The sequence below is a fragment of the Seriola aureovittata genome, chromosome 6 (genome assembly GCF_021018895.1).
Source record: "Seriola aureovittata isolate HTS-2021-v1 ecotype China chromosome 6, ASM2101889v1, whole genome shotgun sequence".
Lineage (NCBI taxonomy): Eukaryota > Metazoa > Chordata > Actinopteri > Carangiformes > Carangidae > Seriola > Seriola aureovittata.
Window position 1 is genome coordinate 13951514 of NC_079369.1, and position 20946 is coordinate 13972459.

A 20946-nucleotide genomic window follows, 5' to 3' on the forward strand; every position below is an offset into this window, starting at 1 on the left:
AAAGCTAGAGGGTGCCGAGTCCACATTCCCTGTCACAGACAAAATAGCCAATCCAAGATCATATTTCCCTGCCCTTAATAATGAAAATAAACCTGCTTACCTGCCGAGTTTATCTGTGTCTAAGGTCACTGTGTTAGGATAAACAAGCAGCATTAGTGAGGGAGAGGTGAGGAAAGGGTTAGCAATTATTTGTTTGTCTGCTGAGGAGAGTGACTTCTGACTCTTGCCACAGAAATGTAAGAAATGCGGTTAAGAATCACGCATTGAGATGTCTCTTCTATTTCAGATAAACAGAAAAAGCTGGAGAGAGGTGGCTCCAAGAGTAATTTTAGTGTTAACCACAGTGAAAACTCTCAAGTTTAACACAGCGATTTTGTGCACAGAAAGGCTTTTGTTACTCCTGTGTGTGGGATGAGCCGTCTTGAGATATTTGATAACACAGGTTGGCTGTTTAAAATGACTTTTGTTAAAGTTTACAGAATATTTCTGATGTATAATACATGTCATTTCCTTTTTAAAAAGGATTCTTTTCACATTCTGTATTCACATTCATTTCTGCATGTTTTACAATGCAGGGTGGAAATCAATACAATTTTGTATCCTCTTCATTATTATGCACGTCATTATGTCTGCCATTTCAATAGTCAACAGTCACCTCAACACTTGATTCCTAACTGACATTCAAGGGGACTGTACAAGAGATCACAAAAAAAGAATTGTAATTCTTCTATGACAATTTGTAGCCTCGGATAATTGCACAAAATGTCACATAATTGTTGGAAAAGTCAAAACAACACGCAGCCCACACAGCATTATGTGTACCGGTTCTGACATAAAGTGCATTTTTGCACTGACTCATTTCCTTCAATGCCAAATGGTAAACAGTGCAATTTCCAGCTACCCTGCTGAGAGCTGTCACTCTGCCTCAACTGGATTTTATATTAAAATGTTTCATAAATTAGTGTTACCTGAGGCTTAAACCGCACAGGAACTGACTGTGGGCTTCAGCAGCAGCAGACACTAATTAGAGCAAATATGTGTCATACTCGGCCATATTATATGTAATATATTTCTACAACTGCAACCAAGTGTAACATTGACCCCTTGTTAGGCCCATGGACACGTTTCCACTCCCACAAAGCATTAAGCCAACATCTTACAAGATTCCTATCATGCCGGGCTTGTTAATGGTGCCAGGACTATAGCGCTCATTCAATAATATACTAAGTGGACAATGCTGTGAACCAGTGTCATTTTGAACCTTTATTAGTGTTACAACCACACAGAGGAACATTTACAATGCAGTTTTCCTACCTGAGTTTCTCATCTTTGAATCACATGGAAAGATTTGGCTTCTCTAACACATATGGTGAAATGAGCTCTCTCTACTCTGCATCGACTGAAGAAAAGCAGAACATAAAGCAAACAAACCCCCTAGAAAACAAATCCACCAATTTGCCTTTCAAGGTGCTCGGGACTTTTCTTATAACCTGAGTCAAAAGTGTATTTTGTCCATAGCAAAATAATTAAACCTGTTTTCTCAAATAGTACCAAAAACAGAAAACATTAAAAAGCAACTGGCATTTGACAAAAAATCTCACATTTATTTTATTTGTTAAACAAGTGTTGAACTTTACATCAGTCTTAAGTGATGAGCCCCTTGGTAACATGTTTACATAAAAAACATGAGCTACAGTACAGCATGTATACCAGTGCTGGAAAATATTCACACATTTCCCACTTATCTTTTGGAAAGATTTTAATAAATAAAATGTCCAAACCCACGCGGAAGAACTACATTTATGATAGAAACTTTATTGTCAAAAGTTGGTTTCAATTCAGTTGCGCTTGCCCATCACTTAAAAAGATCTATTTCATTCAGAATTACACAAAAAAACTGTGCAATGCATAAATCACTTTAACTGGGTTTTTGCATTCCCATTCTACTAAAGTAATGCCGAATGAACATATTGCGATGGGCGGCATCAATGGAACTCATTTAAGCAAAAAACACTGTTCACAAGTGGAAAAAGTGATAATGCATCTTTGTAATTTGTTGAATCCTCCTTTCTTTTCATAAGCCGTTACGTTCAAACATACTACCATGAATGAAGTGTTGGAACCATAAACACACTGTATAACATATGTGCAACTTCTACACAATAGTCTCTCAAACGTAAAATTTTGCAATTAAAAGGTTTCTTCATATTTACGGTTTCCCATGAATTTTTATTTTACACTAGCAATACAACAAAATATATATTTTAGCCATTTTCCTTGACAACAGTTCAATGTACAGTTGAGAAAATATAAGGCCAGGGGCTTGATTGCTAGTGGTTATACAATCCAAACTTCATTGTGATGGAGAACGACTCTGGGCGACCAGGACATTATATTCCTTCTCTGACAGTCTGATCAGGAACATTTTACAAACATCGTCCATGACCTGGTCCAGGGCTGTTGTTTTGTTTCCAATAACAGAAAAAACAAAACAAAACAAAAAAAAATAGGCTTCAACGAGGATGTTTGGGAGTGTATGTACAACCTTTAGACCGGGGGAAATTGCTGATCTGATGTAGTCGGTATTTATTCATTTTTTTTTGTCTTTTTTTATTTATTTTTTTTATATTTTCGTACCTTAAATTTTTCTCAATTACTCAACAGCAGCAGCACATTTAAATACATAGTTGGCTTGTCTCTTAAACTTGAAATTTGACTCTGCATTGTATGTACAGTCTCATTAAAACTTTGCACTGCCATCGCTGTGCACCAAGTCTGTTGGTCTGCAGGGAAGGTAGGAAGAGTGGCATGTCCGGGGTAAAGGAGATGGCAATGCAGATGGGGGAAAGGGAGGTTTGTAAATGGCTAGTGTGTATGACAGGGCTTCCAGGCTTGCTTCAAACAGAAAACAAACTCTTCCCTTCCCTATCCCTTCCCTCGCATGTCCTCCAAGAGGTAAGGGGCTGCAAAAGGGAAGGAAGAGGTTCGGGGGGGCGATTTAAATACATTTAAAGGCTTGTCACTAACTGCATCTGTCCTTCCCGTACATCGCCCTCAGGGATGCAGCCCTCTTTAGTAATAGGTATAATGTAACCATCGCTGCTCCCTCTGCCTATCTGGTAATAGGCTTGGAGCTGGTGGCCACCCCCTAAGTTAGGCATGCTCTTGTAGTAAACGTCCTCATTCTCGCTCCTCTTAGAAGGGGACAGGTCCTCCACCACATCGGGGCTGCTCTCTGGGAACGGCGAGTCCCTAAGATTAGGCATACTAGTGTACAAGGAGTCTCTGTTTGGGGACTGCAGACTATCGTCGGGGTTGGTGGGTGTCAGCTGGCTGACAAAGGTATCAACTCCCCCATCGGTCCTCACCTTCTTCTGGGGAGCGTACAGAAGGGAGTGAGTCCGCTGGGGGATGAGCGGCGCCTCCAGCTCCTGCTGATGGTGCAGCTCGAGGCCCACAGTGTCACCCATGTGCACCAAAGACGAAGCGTCAGCTACGATAGCGTCGTCTTCACTGCTGCTGCCGCCTATTACCGTCACCTTGGGCGGAGCCCGCTCCACGTGGTGGTGATGGTGGTATTGCGGGGGCTGCTGGTGGTGGTGGTGGGGCGGATGATGTAAACTGGGGTGCTGCTGCTGTTGCTGTTGGTGGCTTTTGTTACAGGCACGCAGGTTGTTGTGAACTAGCTCAGAGATGATCATTTTCTCGAAGGCAGCATCGTCCAGACTGAGGCCGCAGTCTACTACCTGCACACTGTCGCCAAAGTCCCCATTGCGGAGCGAGTAGCTATTATTAAAGTTACCATTTAGCGGTAGAGTATCCATTGCACTCGTATCCCTCACCGCACTGTTCAGTGAGTGCCCTGGAAAGAGAGGAACATGTGAGGGGATTTTACATTAGTCAACACCAATAACCATCAAAGAAACAAAGGTTTAATGCTGTTTAGGATGCAGTTTCACATAGAGAACTCAAGTCAAATTAAGCCATGCCATAAGTCCATTAGTTAGGCACAATCCTTAACATACAATATACAGGCATGCATTATTTGCAATGGGAAACCATTTTACTTTCCAACATATAAATTTTTACTTTCCCTTTTAAAAAATGCTTAAAAATAAGCAAAACACTATGCTTTTTCGTCTGCCACAAAGGTGACAAAGCAATGAAAAAGATCCCAAACAACATTAAGAAAACAAACTGAAACAGTAATCACCATCACAACACACCGGGCAAAAGTAGATGTCCACAAGTATGAAGCCACAAACGGGCAAGCTACAACACTTACAGGTTTTCTAGCAACTAATAGGTTGAATGTGCCGAGGGGAAAGAAAAAGGACAGAGATGGGGAAAAGATTACATAGACAGAAAAGGGAAAGTAGTCATGTATCAACATGGGACAGCCATCTTTGTTCTCACTACAAGGGGAGCCCACAAGCAGCACTCCACCATCACCACACACAGCAGGTGAAAAGACTCACTTTAGACAACTCACATCATGTCTGTCTGCTCAGGCTATCTGGTCTAAGAGCAGCTGATGTACAAAAGAAAGTAAAATGATTTATTGTAACATGAAGAAGAATCACTCAAAAGAACAACAAAACATAAAGTAAAAGTCTTAACTGCAACTTAGCGAGAGCAAGGGTTCAGCAAATGAAACAAACAAGCATTAAACCGCTTTTACTTTTATGAATTAAATGTCAACAGCTATTTTTCTGTCTAAATATATATATATATAAATATATATATAATTTTTTTTTTCCTTTTTTTTTTTTCCCATGTTTTTGTTTGCGCTGGTACACTTTCTGTCCGTTAGTTGGCAGCTTGTGTACCCAAAGCTGGCAAAGGTCAGAGCTTGCCCGCAGCCCAGCACTTGGCATCCGTCACAGTGACAGTTCCCAGCGAGACCCCGGTCACTAGCAGAACAGCTCAAGAATAACACAGCCGCTGCAGAGGTCGGACACGGTCATGTTAGGAATTTCTCAAAGCATGGAGGTCATGGAAAACAGAGGCAAAAGGATAAATATTAGCTATGCTGTGATTGAGAGGGGAGATAAAGGAAAAATGTGCTCTGCTAAAATGGCCTCCGTGTAGAACAACAGATGTAAAAATTAAGAGGAAGACTAATGTGATATTTAACAGGAACATTTGTCCTTGTCCAAAAAAAAAAGGGGAGTGATTGTGATTGTAGTAGGGGTGTTAAAAGTGCATATCTTTTGCAGAGCTTATTGGAAATTAGAGGACAAAGTTATTAAGAAAAAAAGAGGGTAAAGGAAAATTCAACAGCTGCTGCCATGACATCCATGTGTTTAGGTAATTTAGCGGCAATTTTAGACAGGTGCTGTGTGGAAAGGTGTGAGCGGGATCCGACTGGACACTGAGACTGCTGAATGCCACAGGAGGACAAACAATTTGGAAGAAAAGCAAAAAAAAAAAAAAAAAGGAAAGAAAGGATTAAGAAACCTTTCTGATAAATGCTCCTTTCTTCCAGAAAAGAAAAAGCAACACAATTTTGGTCTGTTAAAATCACAAATTAAGCAGAAGAGAGAGAGAGAGAGAGAGAAAAGCAGAGTAATGGGCATTTGCGATAAAGCCGTCAGATCTCAGAGATGACTTCGAATCACTTAAGAAAAATCTTTTGCTTCTTTTCAGATTAGAGCAGAATTTTGTGCTAAATAATTTTGTGAACCACTTGCTCACTGAGTGTGTGTTAATGGCCTAAAGTAAACCAGTGATTGTGCCAGGGGGGGTTTTGGTTGTTTTTAATAAGCATGCTGAAAAAAATTTACATTTGATAGGCAAAGTTAAGTTTTACTCCCATACTTGTCTCTCTGTAGGTCACTAGAGGGAAGCACAGGGGAGAAGCACAAAACATGACAAAAGATGCCATTTCAGTTTCAAGATAGAAGAGCACACATCATCACAGCACAGTCTTTACAGTGTGATATGAGATATAGCTTTTATGTGTTTCACCTATTAAGAAAAAAAAAAATCTAAACATGGACAGTTGAATGCAAAATGTGCATTAAGTAGATCTGTATTAAGCAATATAGATTTTACTTGAACATGTTTTTAAGAGGAAAGCTCCCTGTGAAAGTAACAAATCACCTGATAAATTCGGGAGCATAAATCTTACTAATCATGCAGTTTATACTATGGCTTCAGGTCTACACCACTGTTTACATTATCTCAGGGCAGAATGTGCAGTATCTCTTTCCCATCTTAATCATTATGTCGCGTTCAGAGTTTGGAGAAGAGAAATATGAGAACACAGGCTGGATCGAAACAAACCACAAAAATGTGTCCTACATGAAAACGTGTGCCTGTTTTCGCGCTCAGACACACACACACACACACACACACACACCCACACCCACACACACACACACACCCACACACACACACACACACACACACACACACACAAACACACCACTGCTACTATCAAACACACACAATCAGTACTTTATCAAGTATTTGGGAGACAATGATTCAGAGGGAAAGGCGATATTGCAGAACATCCTGCTTTTCATTTGGCCTGCCATATGCTCAGCTGAAGAGACAAAGAGAGAGAGAAAGAGGAGGCAGAGAGAGAGAGAGAGACAGAGAGAGAGAGAGGAAAAGCCTGAATGCATGGTGAAAGTGTTAAGTAAGCACACCTGGCGAGTTAAACACTGGAGCCGTGGGGGTGTTACATACGACTGTCTCAGCCAGTAAGGTGTTATAAGGGTTGTTAGTGCCTTGTGGTCGAAGAAGAGGATTTGTTAGTAGATAATTCCCGGTCATTCCTGGAGTGGCAAGACAGAAGAGGAGCAGATAAGTTTGGCGTAGACAACCGACAGAGACTCAAAGTTTCATGAAGAAAAGAAATGAAGGACAATTTTTTTTTTTTCTCTCTTTTGAGGTGTGTGGTTTCATCCAGGGTATCTGGCAAAATCTGACACTCAGGGTGTTTATTTTAAAGTTGATGATGCAGGATAAAGTTTGGGACAAAACAAAACAGCTACTTCTGCAAACTCCTAAAATATTTGCAGACTTTTCTTATATTTAATAACTTTAGATAGCAGGGGTTGTTTTTCAGGTTTCAAGTTCATTTGTGTTATGTGTTGTTGCAGGTCATTCAGGTCCCATTACATTTATGAACAAACTATCAAGTCGCTGTGCTCATTATTGCATCCTGTCATCTGTGCTTTTCGTAAGTCATATTTACTTTTTATTTTCAGCAAATATCATTTCTCAAAAATAGCCCCCTGCATTCCTGCGATTGTGCTAAGGTTTTTTCTTTTGCTGATTGAACTAGGTCCAATTATAAAATCTCCCCTATGACAAAGAACAAAATCCTTCCAAGTTTTGATATCACACTCTTTATTTAGACTCATGTTTGGCCATTTTCTTCCAAAACCTTATCTTCCTTTCCGTTTTTTTACCCAGTTTGTGGTGTGTTTTAAGGATTTCCACCTGCCATTTATCACCTGTGTTAAATGCCATCTGTCATATTGGGAAGTCTCCAGGGATGATTTTAATGACAGGGAAGTGCTTCCAGGAGATAGAGCCCTCCTTTAGTGCGCGGACTCTCCAGGGTAACTAGGCTATTACACCCCGGAGTGATCAATATCCAACCTTTACATTAACATCTCCAGGAAATGGTACTGAAGGAAACAAAAGTCGTACTTCTAGATTGTTACTGACGTAAAAACAAGTCAAAATGTGCTTCAAAGCCCAAGGTGTAATTTTTTTTTTTTTTCCCTTGTGGAAAGTGACAGCGAAAAAGAGAGAGAAGGTAAAGATCGGCAGCGACAGACGAGTGGAGCAGAGAGAGTCAAGTTAAACTACCTCGGTGTAAACCCTCTTTTCCCTTGCATGCTTGGAAAGCCATTTCAGAGGCAGCAGAAAGCCTAACAACACACCAAGCACTCCAGGTCAGCCAGAGTTGAACATCATCTTCTCATCATCATATTTGCGCTCAAGCTAAATAATAAATGACAGGTTTTTTTTTTTCCTCCCTCTCTCATAAACCCCCTGTAAAGTAACAGAGGTCACCTTTTATGCCAAGCAACAAATGGCCTCTCTCTGCGTGTTAAGATTTCCCTGAAATAAAACTTTATTTTCCCTCTGTTTTTATTTCTGTCTATGTTTCCCCTGAGCCTGGGTATGAACTCCGGACGGCCAGCACTTAAATAAAAAAACGTTCTTCAAGCCTTGCCCCACTTTGAGAGTGACGTTACAGGCCAGAATGACAGCGCACAGGGTATTTGAGGATGGATTTTTGTAATCCGTCACTGGCAGGAACAGGGAGACTAAACTAAAGGCCTAGATCTTTTTTTTTTTTCTTAACTGCACTGCTCTGTCTTTTCAAGCTGAAGGCATTTATTATGATTACCAGAGAGGGATCCTGTATGGTGGTGTGAGATCATTGGAACTTGAAGGAGATATTTTTAGCTGGATGATGAAATGTGTGCATAGGTGTGCATGTGGAGAGAAATGAGGTGTGAACTGACCTTGGTTAAGGGTGGAGGTGCTGTTGATGTCACCTGAGATAAAGGAGGACTCAGATTGCTTTCTTACGGTGTCATTCCACATTCTCCTGATACGACTCTGTCAGGTCAACAAGGGACAGTCATTAGGACTTTAAACAGGCCCGCTCACCTTTCAGATCAACTTTCATTTATTTTCTGTGTACATACCACTGATTATATCACTCCTCACCTGAACTACTAATATGCAGTGAGGCAAGAGCAGCACTTATGCTACCTTTCTCTGTATGCGTCTTTCAAAACTTACTTTATTTAAGTCAACTTTTGATCGACTTCAGCTCCAGTCATGAGTATCTTGAACGAGGCTGGAGGTTTTTAAGTGTGATAGGGATTTGTCTCTTTAAGCAAAGTACATTGGGAGGTGTTGTCTAATAAGGCCTATTAACCTTTAATAACAAAGGGACAAAGCAAATATATTTCTTTGCAATTTCGGCTTTCCCCCGCAGGAAAATGTGCTTGCAATGCTCTTTAAACAGTGCAGTGCTATTTCCCATGCACATGACGTTAGTGAGAAAAAAGATAAAAAGCAAGTGCTAAAGGGGCAGAACAGAAGAAAGGTATTCATGCAGTACAGCAGATGCTGCTTGTAAAATGTGGCATAATGTTTGTGTCTCTTGATCTACCTCTGAAGCTAAAACTTATGATGTGCATTTTTTGTGTGTGTGTGTGTGTGTGTGTGTGTGTGTGAAACCTACATGCTCATGATGAAAGTACATTCTCATGAACAATTGTTTCAACCATAACAATATAAACAAGCTGTAAGATGAGTGTGTGTGTGTGTGTGTGTGTGTGTGTGTGTGTGTGAACAGTGTGTTCTTCTCAGTTTTGACACTCGCCGAGTCTCTGACTGTGTGAAGCTGCTGGTCTACCTGTGTACCAGAGGAGTAGCGAGCGCTGGTCCGTGTGGTGGAGGTCTTTGCAGAACCGTGGGAGCTCTCAGTCGGCAGCCCTCCGCAGCAGTACGTGTGGCGGAAGCACTTGCTGTACTCTTTGCGGACCTGCGTGAGCAAATAGCCGAGTGTTTACATACAATATTGACTTTACATATGACTTAGCCAAGATCTTGAAGCAAGCTGTGTTTGTTCTTTATATCAGCGTGCAGTGCTCTGTGAATTCTGCATGCCGATGTGAAGGTTCGGCCTCGGCTGCTCAAATTCAGAAGCCTTTAACCTTGAAAGACAAATCACCGTCTCTGAGCCCTGCGGATAACCAGAAACTTACTTTCTTCTGGAGAAGGCAATGGAAGATGAAGATGAACATTCCTTGGAAGGTGTTGAATATGGTGAAGAGGTACGCCATGACAATCGAGGCCTCGTTGATGAAGAAGAGACCAAAGGACCACGTCAGACCCAGCAGGCACAGCAGGGCAAAGGCACCCATGACCCAAGACCTAAAGGACGGCAAGAAACAAACACAAGGAGAAGACAAACCCAGCATGAGAGGCGTTCAGTGACAGTATAATGGCTGGGATTTTTCAAATCACTAAACCTATGAAAAGCCAGCAAAAAGCCCTTCCCCACTGTCCCCACCCCTCCATTCACACACACTCTCAGCCCGAACTGAAATGCAGTTCCTGCCTTCAAACAGACAAGAAGGAAGCAAAAACCTTGATCTGGTTTTCTGTAAATAACTTTATCTGTGTTAGAACATCATAATCAGAGAGCACAGCACGTTTCAAAATAAGCTAAAAGGCATTTTATACTATCATCTACCAAATATTATTGAGTGAGTGTGTTGTCAGAACTGGAGAACCAGGCATACGTGAAGGAAAAAGAGAGGTTCCCTGCATCGTGTGTGAAGGTCCTGTGGAGCCTTCAGACACCAGCAGTGGTCACAGTTCAAAGGCTCAAACACACAACAACAACAACCACAACAACAACAACATCAACAACAACCACACCACTGGATTTCAAGATGATGGATGTGATGAAAGTGAACAGTCACATGGACAGTGGATGAGTGGCTTTGAAGCTGCAGTTTGGGAGAGGATGAACCGGCCAAAGAAAGAAAAAGAACAACAGAAATAAAAAAGTAAAAGAAAGGATAAATGAGGAGAGAGAATAAACTACAAGCTGAAGAGGAGACTTCTGGTCAACGTGTGCTTACTTGATAAACCGTTTATTATCTTCATAGCTAGAGAGCATGATAAGCAGGAAGAGAGAAACACAATTAGATCAGAGCGCAGAACAGCGTGGCTTAGTTTGAGTGAGATATCTTCAACTTTGATCCATGGGAGATCACGGGAGGCAATGAAATTAAGGGTCTAACAAGAACTGAAAGTTGTATGTTATTTGCTATTGATGATTCAATTACAAGATTCCGTGTAAAGCATTTGGTCAGTGCACATTGTCTGTGGTACAATTTGAATGTGTGCTACTGTATGCGTGGGTGGTGTTGTGTGGGTAAAATTTTCTGAGGTGTATAGCGAAAGCTTACCCAGGCAAATCTGTATTATAGTAGCCGTCACAAACGCGATAATTACTGGTGTGGATGGCAGAACAAAGAGAGGAGGAGAATGATAGCAGAAGAGAAAGGAGAGGGTGTGCGTTAACTTTGCCTTCACATGCAACATGCAATGACACTGGTGCTAAACTGAGTATCAGACCAGACTTTGGCACGAGAAACACAGAGAAAGAGACCACAGGGAAACAGCTATTAATACACAATGTATTTCTGCAGCATAAACAAGCCTAAGAGAAATCATTTCGAACAACCAAGTACAAATGGCACACCAGTGTGAGTGCCACCATGTTCAGTCAATGTGCTCTGTTGTGGTTTCCTTGATAAAGGAGTCGTCTATCTCAAATAAACCAAGGAGTCTAAATAAGCCCTTTCCCGACTGTTCCTCCTGATTGCAGTTTTACCGCAGAGCTGTAATGTTGCACACATTCATTAAGGAAAAATGAAAAATAACAAACATTGGATAAAAATAGCTACACCGCTGCTTCTACACACAAAGTCGTGAAAGTTGAAATATAATGGTGCAAACTGAGATGGGGCTGCACTTCTGTGAGCAACAAAAACACATAATCCCAAATTGAAGAGGTCCGGAAATTCAGCCTGCAGTAAACACCAATAAATATCATTTTCACGTAAGTGCAAAAAAAACCCCCAAAACAAAACAATTAGTCGTTCGGAAAACTTTCCTTCCCGAAACAAAACACATCATAAATGTTGAGGCGACTCAGAAAGCTAAACCGAGAGGGGGGATGGGGTGGGGGGGTGGAGAGCGGTGGAGGCGGTTGTTTTGGGAAATTTCTTTTCTGGGACTAGAAACTGGGATCTATAAAAAAAAAAAAGAAAAAAAAGAAAAAAGAAAGGTTTGACATGTTCCAGCGGCAAAACACACATGGTAGCTGTTCCACTGTACCCCACCCTAGCAGAGCCAGTAGTGCATAGTTAAGTTGCAGCCTTTAGAGTGATGTGTGTCATGCCAGTGCAGTTCTGTGGCTAGTGGCTTGGAGCAAAACAACAAAGGAAAAAAAGACGACTGTGACGAGTCTGTGTAGTCATCATGACAGCTCAGTCAGGCCAAAAGTCTAAATCAAAATCTGTATTACATTTGAAATGTCTAGAATCAAAATAATGAAAACCTCTGTTAAATGTTCCATTTGTCCTGGATCCTTTCAGAAAACTGACCCACCCCCTCCCCGCAGCCCCCCCTGCTGAAAAAAGAAATATATTCTTATGTTTTAATCATTCACACGTTACTGAAACTTGGCTTGGAGGTGGGGAACGTAATGCATTTTCTTTAAAAATTATATTTTTTACAAAAAATCATTACCTCATGAGTAAAAGAGCCTTAGTCTTCCTGGGGGCAGTGGCAGAATAGCAGCAGTGTTATATTGCTGATAAGCAAGAGAATGTGGGAGTTCAGCGTGTGACGCTTTACTTACTTTATATTCTCCAGTCGGCTGGAGTCTGGTTTCAGGGTGGTAGAGTGCTTCACCATTTTGTACATTGTGATGACCAGGAAGATGAGATTGAGCTGTCAAAACAGAGTAATGGCAGTGTTAATCCATGAAGATGTACGAGTCAAGATATAGCAGAGAGAGGGAAAAAAAAAACTGTTAATTTGTCTATAAAATATATTAAAAGAGGAGAGCCTTCAAATCTCTGCATGTCCACAGACTAATCCAATAAACATCTATCGTTCCAGCCAGGCTCAGACGGGCCGACTGGCGCCAAATTTAGTGTCATTCTATATCAATAAGAGCATGGAAATGCATTAAAATCCATCACAGTTAAAAAAAAAAAAAGAGAGAAAAAAAAAGGAAAGAAACATCCACACAGCAGCAGTCTGGCAAAGGCAGAAGGGAATGAAAGTAGCAGGAGAAATAAGAGACCCTCTTGTTGTACAAAACAAGTGCATATCATTTTATGCACATAGTGAAATATTATAAGGTATAGCCAGCTACAGAAGACTGGAGGGAACATGGTGTATTTTGTTCAATTCTTGCGTGTGGACAGATGAATAGAGAGAGAGAGAGAGAGAGAGAAAGAGAGAGAGAGAGAGAGAAAGAAAGAGAGAGAGAGTGAGAGAAAGAGAGAGAGAGAGAAAGAAAGAGAGAGAGAGAGAGAGAGAGAGAGTGAGAGAGAGAGAAAGAGAGAGAGAGAGAGGGCGCTTGCTTTCTTGTTTTAATGTATTAAATCTTAAGGGAGCCAGTGGCACATATCAGGTTGAGACAAGGATACTATGTGCTGTGTTTCTGGGCGCATTTATTCGGTACCTTAAAAATCAATACCTTGATTTAGAGACACAAAGGCTGGATGGGCCAGCAAGGAGCCGCTCCAAATAATTTACTTCAAAAACATTTATTCTGGGGCAAACTAGTCCCTGACACAGCATGTACATGCGCTCTCAGCAGACTGTGTTTGCACCGCAAGCCAGGCATGTATAAATAATGTCAGGGAATATCTGAGAAAGAAAAATTGAAATGTGTGTCTCCAATAGTGCATATCAAAGAATCAGACAAATATGAAAATACAGCCGACAAATATATGTAAGCTACTGTATCTGTGGCGTGTGAGTAACAACAAGAATACATACAAAGAAACACATTTGCAATAGCAAAAGGTTTCTTTTTTTTTTTCCAGGTGAGCCTTACAAACTACTGCATTTCAGTGCTATCATAGTGTTGAAAAAGAAAAATGGAGACGCATTGCCAATATGAAGGCATGAAATAAATGAATGACCTTTCTGAGGTGGACTCAGACCATGGCCATTCACTCTTGAACAGAAATTATCCGTGTTCTGGTGCACACTGCTATCAAAAGACTGCCTGTGATCAATACATCACCCCTCCACATGCAATCAACTCATGGAGCCACTCACAATAACCCAGGCAGTAAAAGAGAGGGACGACTAGAAAAAAAGAAAAAGAAAAGAAAAAAAAGAAAAGAAAAAACCCTGAATCGTGAACCTTCTTTCATATCACAGACAGCACTGAAACTATGTTTTGTTTCGCAGCCATCAGCCATTATTTCTATCAGCCGCCTTCATGAGTCAGACAGTGGGGGGGGCGGGGGGGGGCAGGAGGGCGAGGACTTTTGAAAAACCCTTTCACACAGCCTGGAGTGGTGACATGGATCCAATGAGACAGAGGAAAGGGACACAGTACTTTAAAGTAACCTAGCAGCACGGCACATGTTCCTACCCCCACCGACATGCTTTCGCAGCCCTTCCCGGGGGATCCCCATTGCAGGAGCAGAGCTGCCTTGCCTCTATCCTTCACTCTGTCTCTCTGTCTCTGAATCATCACTGCAAGCCATGCAGAAGCACCTCGCCACACTGGGACCGAGGAGAAAGCTTTTTCTGAAGTGGACTGTGTGTGTACACACTGAACTCCGAATGAACTGCTGGGGATAAAATATTAAAGGTGCAGATGGAGCTGTCCTGATGATAAGAACTGCTCGCGACATGTCATGATCCAAGAGGCCTTGTGTTGAAGTTATCTCAAGCATACTAATAGCTCCCCCCACCACTCATTACTTCCATGTTCGCCTTTCATGGAGCTAATACCCCCTGTGCCCAGAGACAGGGCAACCTCTGCCTAGGAACAAGGATCTAAATGCCTTCCACCAGCATTTGTTTGTAGTCAGTATTTAGGACCTGCTTAAGCCAAGAGTAAAAAGGAAAGAAAAAAAAAAAGAAACAAAAAGGATGAGGAAAAAAGCATGCCCACCCTAGGTCAGAACCAGTGTTACTTGGCACACACACGGCCGGGGATCCGGGAATCCAGACATGAGCCAAAGCAGCACCGTTTTCTCTCCTTTTTTTCTTGCTTGTGTGCCTTTTCTACTTCTCTCCCTCATTGACAAGGACAAAGCCAATTTGTAGAGAAACCAGGGTCACGGATGGTGTAGACAAACCTTGCTCCGGCATGCTCCCCTGAGATGCTCCTTTCCACAGTACTTTGTCTTTTTGAGTCAATTGTTGCACAGAACCCGAGGAGCAGTGCACGAAGTCCTGAGCCAGTGCTGCAAAAACCTCATTCCTGTCACACATTAGCTCTGCTACAATACATTAGCTCCTCACAGGGTCATGATTCTATCTCTGCGGTCATCACCATCGGGATCCCGATCATCATTTCCACTGCAGACGCATTTTTCATGCAAATCATTATGGAAGCAACACGCGATTGGAAAACAATGAGGGTCCAATTTAGGGAGAGGAAACATACTCCTGTGTGCCTGACAAAGCATTTGCTGAGACAGGGAGATATGTGTGTTTGTTTTAATACAGTGTTAGCTTTTCCTAAATTATGAGCTCTCACATTCAAAGCGGTTGCGGGAAAACAACAAAAAGAAAAGCAGTGAAAAGAGACAGGAAAGCATTTACTCAGACCTTTCTGTTCAACATAGAAATACATCAGGTCTTCTGTGCACCTCCTCCTCCATTTTTAAATGCTACATCGAGTGGCAATGTCCTTCTTTGAGGAAACTGTGAAATGCAGTCCAGCGAGCAGATTCGTCTTTTATTTATTTTGTTACCACACAGACGAAGAGCTGTATTATATCTTTACTTTGAAAGCTCCTAGCGGGGCTGCCAGCGGTGTGCAGGGACTCGCTGGAATTTGACATGGGTGCCCCTTTCTCTCCAGTATATTTTCAGTGTCAGTTTGATGTTCAACAGAGGTCACTGCATCTGTAGATACAGTACCAACCATTATGCTGGATAATGAACATGGTACTGAACAAATACCACCCGTCCTCCCTGCACAGCAGCAAGACAAGTCTGCAGAGCTTCCCTTTCCCTTGGTGTGCACGAGGGCAGAGCAATACATGGTGTGGTGGGCTGAGTGCATATATCTGAGGAATACCACCTGCTATTTCTTTTTTTTTTTGGCGCAGGGAGGTAAGACTCCCTAAGGTCTCATTCTTCTGAGCCTTTCTGATGGAGCAGGAGATAATAGTGTCATGACCAGTAAATAATTGCATGCCTCAATAGGACATATGTCAATATGATATGCTATATGTCCTTCACCCCTGATGGTCCTTGACCAAACAGAGAGGTGCCTTTGCTGTTCTTCGTCTCCCCGACACTGTCATCTGCTATTTACTACAGGCAGACAAACACAGAAGGAGGCAGATGCAGCGGAGTAAAAAAAGCGGAGCTGTAAAATCTAGCTGTGCCATCTTACTCTATGTATGTGCTGTAAAATTGAGCTCTGAGGCCATTTTTAATCTTTTTTTTTTTTTTTCCCACTTTATCATAAATAGTAAACTTGAAGGCCATTTGGCAACGTCTGCAATGGGAGACTTCACGGGAGTTGTGTCAATGCGTAAAAAAGTGCACTATCAAACCCTGATCCTTGTCAGCTGGCGAGAGGCAGAGAGAACTGAAGGATGCCGCTAAATCTGTCTTTGCTGCAAAATTAACCTGTCATCACTGAGGAAAAAAAAAATCCTGCCGACTTTCCCTTCGGTTCAACCATCTCACTTCCTTTATCTGCAGCATCTCTTTCACACTCTCAGTCCCTTCCTCGCTCTGTCAGTCTCAGTATTCAAAGAAGAAAATAAAATAAAATAACAGCTTACCATGATGATAAAGGTGACAGGTCCTATAAAACTCCATATGAAATGATTATCCACACTTAGCCAGCACCTGCGACAAAGAAACACACACTTCAGACTGGGACAGCACACACTAGAAAAAACAATACCAGCATTGTTTTCATGCTCCTGCGGCCGAAATTAATGGAAAGAAATTCATTTTTGGTTACTTGAGCTAATGACATTGAGTGAATAATTTGTACTTAATATTTAACTTCGAGCGCTTTGAGACGCTCCTTTCACCAGCTGAACATTAATATAGTTGTACAAAACAGAAGGAAGACCCCAAGTAGCCCCTCTTGATAGCTGGGTCTTAGCTGAGATATGGCCATTAATCTGCGTAAAAGGCTTTTCCTGCACAGTGCTCTTCTCTTTAAGGGAGCATTTACAAACAAGAGGTCACTGGAGGGTCTTTGAGCAGAAAGGCATTAATGTAGCAGCACCCCCCCCCCCCCCCCCCCACCCCCAACCCCCACCCCCGAAACCACAGTGTTGAGTCTGTCAGCCACTTTCAAATGACATAAAAAATTGAACAGCTGCCCATCCCTGGCAAAAGGAGCTCAAATGTTTTGGTGCCGTCCCCAGGGATGCGCACAAGGTGCTGGCAGAAATGATGAGTAGATTACTTTCCAAAAGCTGTCACATACAGACACAGCAGGTACGCTCACACAGTGCAGCATCCAGCAGGTCTGCTCTGCATTTCCAAGGATTTGTTCAGAAAGCTGCACTCACGCTTTCTCGGTTCCGTAGCTCCCGTAGTCGATGGCTGCGGAGACACCGACCACGATGGCGGGGAAGAGGTAACCAGACACGTAGTAGTACTTTTTCCGCGAGTACTCGCTCTCAAAGACCTCCACGAGCATGAGGTACAGCTGTACGCCCTCAAGACACATCCAGGAGAAGGAAGCCAGGAAGAAGAAATGAAGGATCCCCGCGATGATGGCGCATCCAATCTGAGTCAGAACAAAAAAAACAATTGAGACGATCAAATAATACATATTCAAGGTAAAACAGCAAAAAACGATATGATAATTTATTCAAAAAAGAAATAAATAAATACATAAAACTGCGATTAACTTGTGCTACAAAAATGATTTAAGGATGACAAGCAGTGTCTCCATGGTATTTCTTTATTGAAAATTGTATATCATATATCCTGTCTTTTATTAAAACCTCCTGAAAAGACGATGCTGCCTCACTAATTCAGCGCAACACATATCAGTGAAGCTGATATTAAAAAAAAAAACGGTAATGAATATTCATTCACCACATGGGCTCTGACTATGCACAGCTTTAGCCTTCCATCAGCACGGCAGAAATTTAAATGCCATTTGTATTTTAAGGTTGGAGTCAGTAGATTTAATCATACAGCTCAGCACTGGAAGCTTTGATTCCCACCTGTACACAGAAAAAAATCTTTTTGTGCTCTTAGAAACTGAAGCGAGAATGAAGGTGGGGTGGGGGGAAGAGAAAAAAAAAATCATGTTATGGTTGCAGGCTCAGCCATGGCAACTGTGGCTTTAAGTGAAAGAGGAAAAAAGACCTGTCAAGGCGAAGACATGGCCCCTTAGTAATCTATATTAATGGTGCTGTCCCACTCATGTCGTGTCAGGGACAAGCAGGGAAGGTTAGAAACAAACAATGCTTAAAGTCTCATCAATTTCACTCTGAAAGGGTCTTTGGCTTTGTTTTGGGGGGTGAGAGGAGATAAAGTGAGAGAGAATGAATCAAAACCAAATCAATAGGGTGCAATCGTTCCGGCTTACCCTGGGTTCCGTCATATCGATACCAATTAGGAATATTAACTCGGCGATGAAGAGATTAATGCACAAGTTCTTGTGGATGGTGTTGCGATCACTCTGCAGGCCCCGGAAGAAGCAGAAGGTGAAGATGCTGATGCTGAGGCAGACGAGGGACACCACGATCCCGACGCGGGTGATGACGGTAAGAAGAAGCTCATGGACTCTGCCATTAACCTGCGAGGGGTTAAGGATAGACAGCCGAATTATAAACATGACAGTGACGTTTATATCATATCTATATACTCAGCTAACTTGTTAGTGGAGCTCGTATAAATTAGATAACAAAACTCTGAACCTCACTGCGAGTACTGTAAGCTTGATCAACTCATGATGTAGAACTACGTTTTAAAGGTTTGAAGTGAGTTTGACGGAGAACTAAATATTTAAAAAAAAAAAAAAAAATTGATGTGACATACGGAGATTTCACGGTGCGCCATGAGGATGGCAAAGTTGGTGAGATGACTGCAGGAGCAGGTGGTGTGTGTTTTATTGGAATCCAGGAGCTTGCAGCCTTGGGTGGACCAGTAGCCCATCATACTCCTCTCAGAGTAATTCCAGAAGGAGCAATTGGAGTTGAAGTAGTGCTCCATCTGCAGATAACAAGAGATATGGTTAAGTGTCCAAATAATTGACTGCCTGAAATTGAAGTACATGTAGAACACAGAGGCCATTTACCCCCTACTCATACAAAGTATTTTTCCACACTGATATGGATGAGGATTTTTCACTTCACAGCTCTTATGAAGCAATTCATATGTTGTATCTCATTTGGCACATGCTTGCTAAATCAACCGAAACATGGTTGCGTGTATGAGGCCTTAATAACAGAGAAGCGTAATTGTTTGACGGCATGTCTTTGGAATTGCACAATTTCTCTGATAAAGAATGGAGTCACGCATGGCCCTCTGGGAACTCTAGTGACAACTTTAAAAGACGAAAGATAATTGGTGCTCCAGTAATTTCATCCTAGATTGTACAGCTAATCTAGGAGTTAATTCCCCCCACTATAAAAGAAAATGGGTATCATTTATATCCCAATGTTGATTAAAGAATTAGTTTTCATTAAGAATTCACTTAGGTTCTAAAGACTCCTTTAATTTGATGCTCAATGACTTAAATAAACTGCAGACTGACCTAGCCAGACATTTACAATTCAAATTGCAGATCTCTGTCTACTCTGGATGTACCCTCCTGGAGTTTTTTAATATGACCTCTCCATTTATTCCAGCAGGAAGACTCACATCAATGTGCTCCAGGGTAAAAATCACCGGGTCATTAATGAATACACGGCTGGACTCTTTGTTGAGTGAGGCAGCAATGATGTCAGAGTTGACGGCCACCGACACGTTGCGGCCATAAGCCTCGTTGGCCATCTGGATGGTGGCATTGTCTGTACTGAGGAACTGGCCCAGGTTTTTGTAAAGGACGAAAACCAGCTTGGCAACTCCTGTTGAGTGACAGACATCAGAAGATGAGAAAAAAAAAAAAAAAATCAAGCTTCCAGAACAATTTGGAAAATGTATGAGGAGAAAACTGTGGTGAAATATCATGCACAATAAGAGAACTAAAAGTACGTAAACACTTGAACATGAATGTAACTGCAGGAATCAGCTCTTAAATGTGGCCTCTCTTTTTATGGCTTGCAATCACCGGGCTTGAAGTCTTTGAAATAAACTCCTTCCTGTTGTGCTCCTACACTAATACAGACAGACCTTTCACCTTTTCAAAGAAACAAGAATAGTAGCAGATGTCAAACCCACATACCCACACGCTGAAGAAGCACTTCATCATAATTTCAGAGTAAGCAGAGTTACCTTGACCAAGTTTGTCTCTTTTTCTTTTCTTTCAGTACATTTAAGAGAGCTTACCATTCCGACTGTTGAGCTTGACAGTGTTGGCCGAGAGCTGGATGGAGATACCGCCTTTGCTGGATTGTGGGAATTTAAAATCCTGGACCTGGCCGTCCGTGCTGAGTACATATACATCCAGGACTGGCAGGTGCAGGGAGGCAGCGGGGTTAGAGAAGATGAGGGGGGGGGGGGGGGGGGGGGGGAATGAGATATCAGTCTTTACATGACTCGGATTCAAAGGCATAAAACACAAAATAGTGCAGCCTATTTATGCCGAAGCTTTCTCACATTTCTACAAACACTGAAATTTTGCACAGACCAAAGGACATAGCAACAACTCAAACAGTGAGCTACACAATAAAAACGTCAATCACGAAGTGATAATTTTATTCCAGTGAGACTCTTCGCTAATAAAACAGTGCTGAGAAAACAACAACTAAGAAGAAGCCTTCCTTATATGGGCTAACAGCTGAAGAAAATGAGGGAAGGAAGACGAGGCTGTGGATAAACAATGGACTTTTTCTGACTCCACAGCAGGCTAATGTTCACATTAATGTATAGAGTTACAAGGTCTAGACGCATACATTTATAAACTAAGCGTGCGCAATCAGAGAATCCAGTCTATTTAATTGTCTGATATTCATCACTTTGTCAGTAAGCGACTCGTTAAACCTAATATGCGTTGTTTTTCTGTTCCCCCGAGGTTTA

At 41.9% G+C, this 20946-nt stretch overlaps 1 protein-coding gene across 42 annotated transcripts in view; it reads right to left on the reverse strand.

Moving 5' to 3' along the window:
- Positions 1-1250: 1250 nt before the first annotated feature.
- The window catches only part of adgrl2a (adhesion G protein-coupled receptor L2a), a 116768-nt gene continuing 97072 nt past the window's right edge, over positions 1251-20946 (reverse strand). For 7 of the 42 annotated variants that reach the window (XM_056377877.1, XM_056377879.1, XM_056377874.1 and 4 more), the window contains 15 exons: positions 20257-20379; positions 19630-19835; positions 18805-18978; positions 18353-18562; positions 17319-17539; positions 16572-16638; positions 12428-12519; positions 10968-11012; positions 10638-10664; positions 9753-9921; positions 9401-9529; positions 8496-8592; positions 6657-6785; positions 5821-5838; positions 1251-3862 (listed from right to left, as the gene is read on the reverse strand). In XM_056377877.1, coding sequence (XP_056233852.1) covers positions 3009-3862; positions 5821-5838; positions 6657-6785; positions 8496-8592; positions 9401-9529; positions 9753-9921; positions 10638-10664; positions 10968-11012; positions 12428-12519; positions 16572-16638; positions 17319-17539; positions 18353-18562; positions 18805-18978; positions 19630-19835; positions 20257-20379 — 2561 coding nt within the window. In that variant the 3' untranslated portion in view covers positions 1251-3008. The other 35 variants (XM_056377893.1, XM_056377914.1, XM_056377892.1 and 32 more) reach the window with 17 other exon arrangements.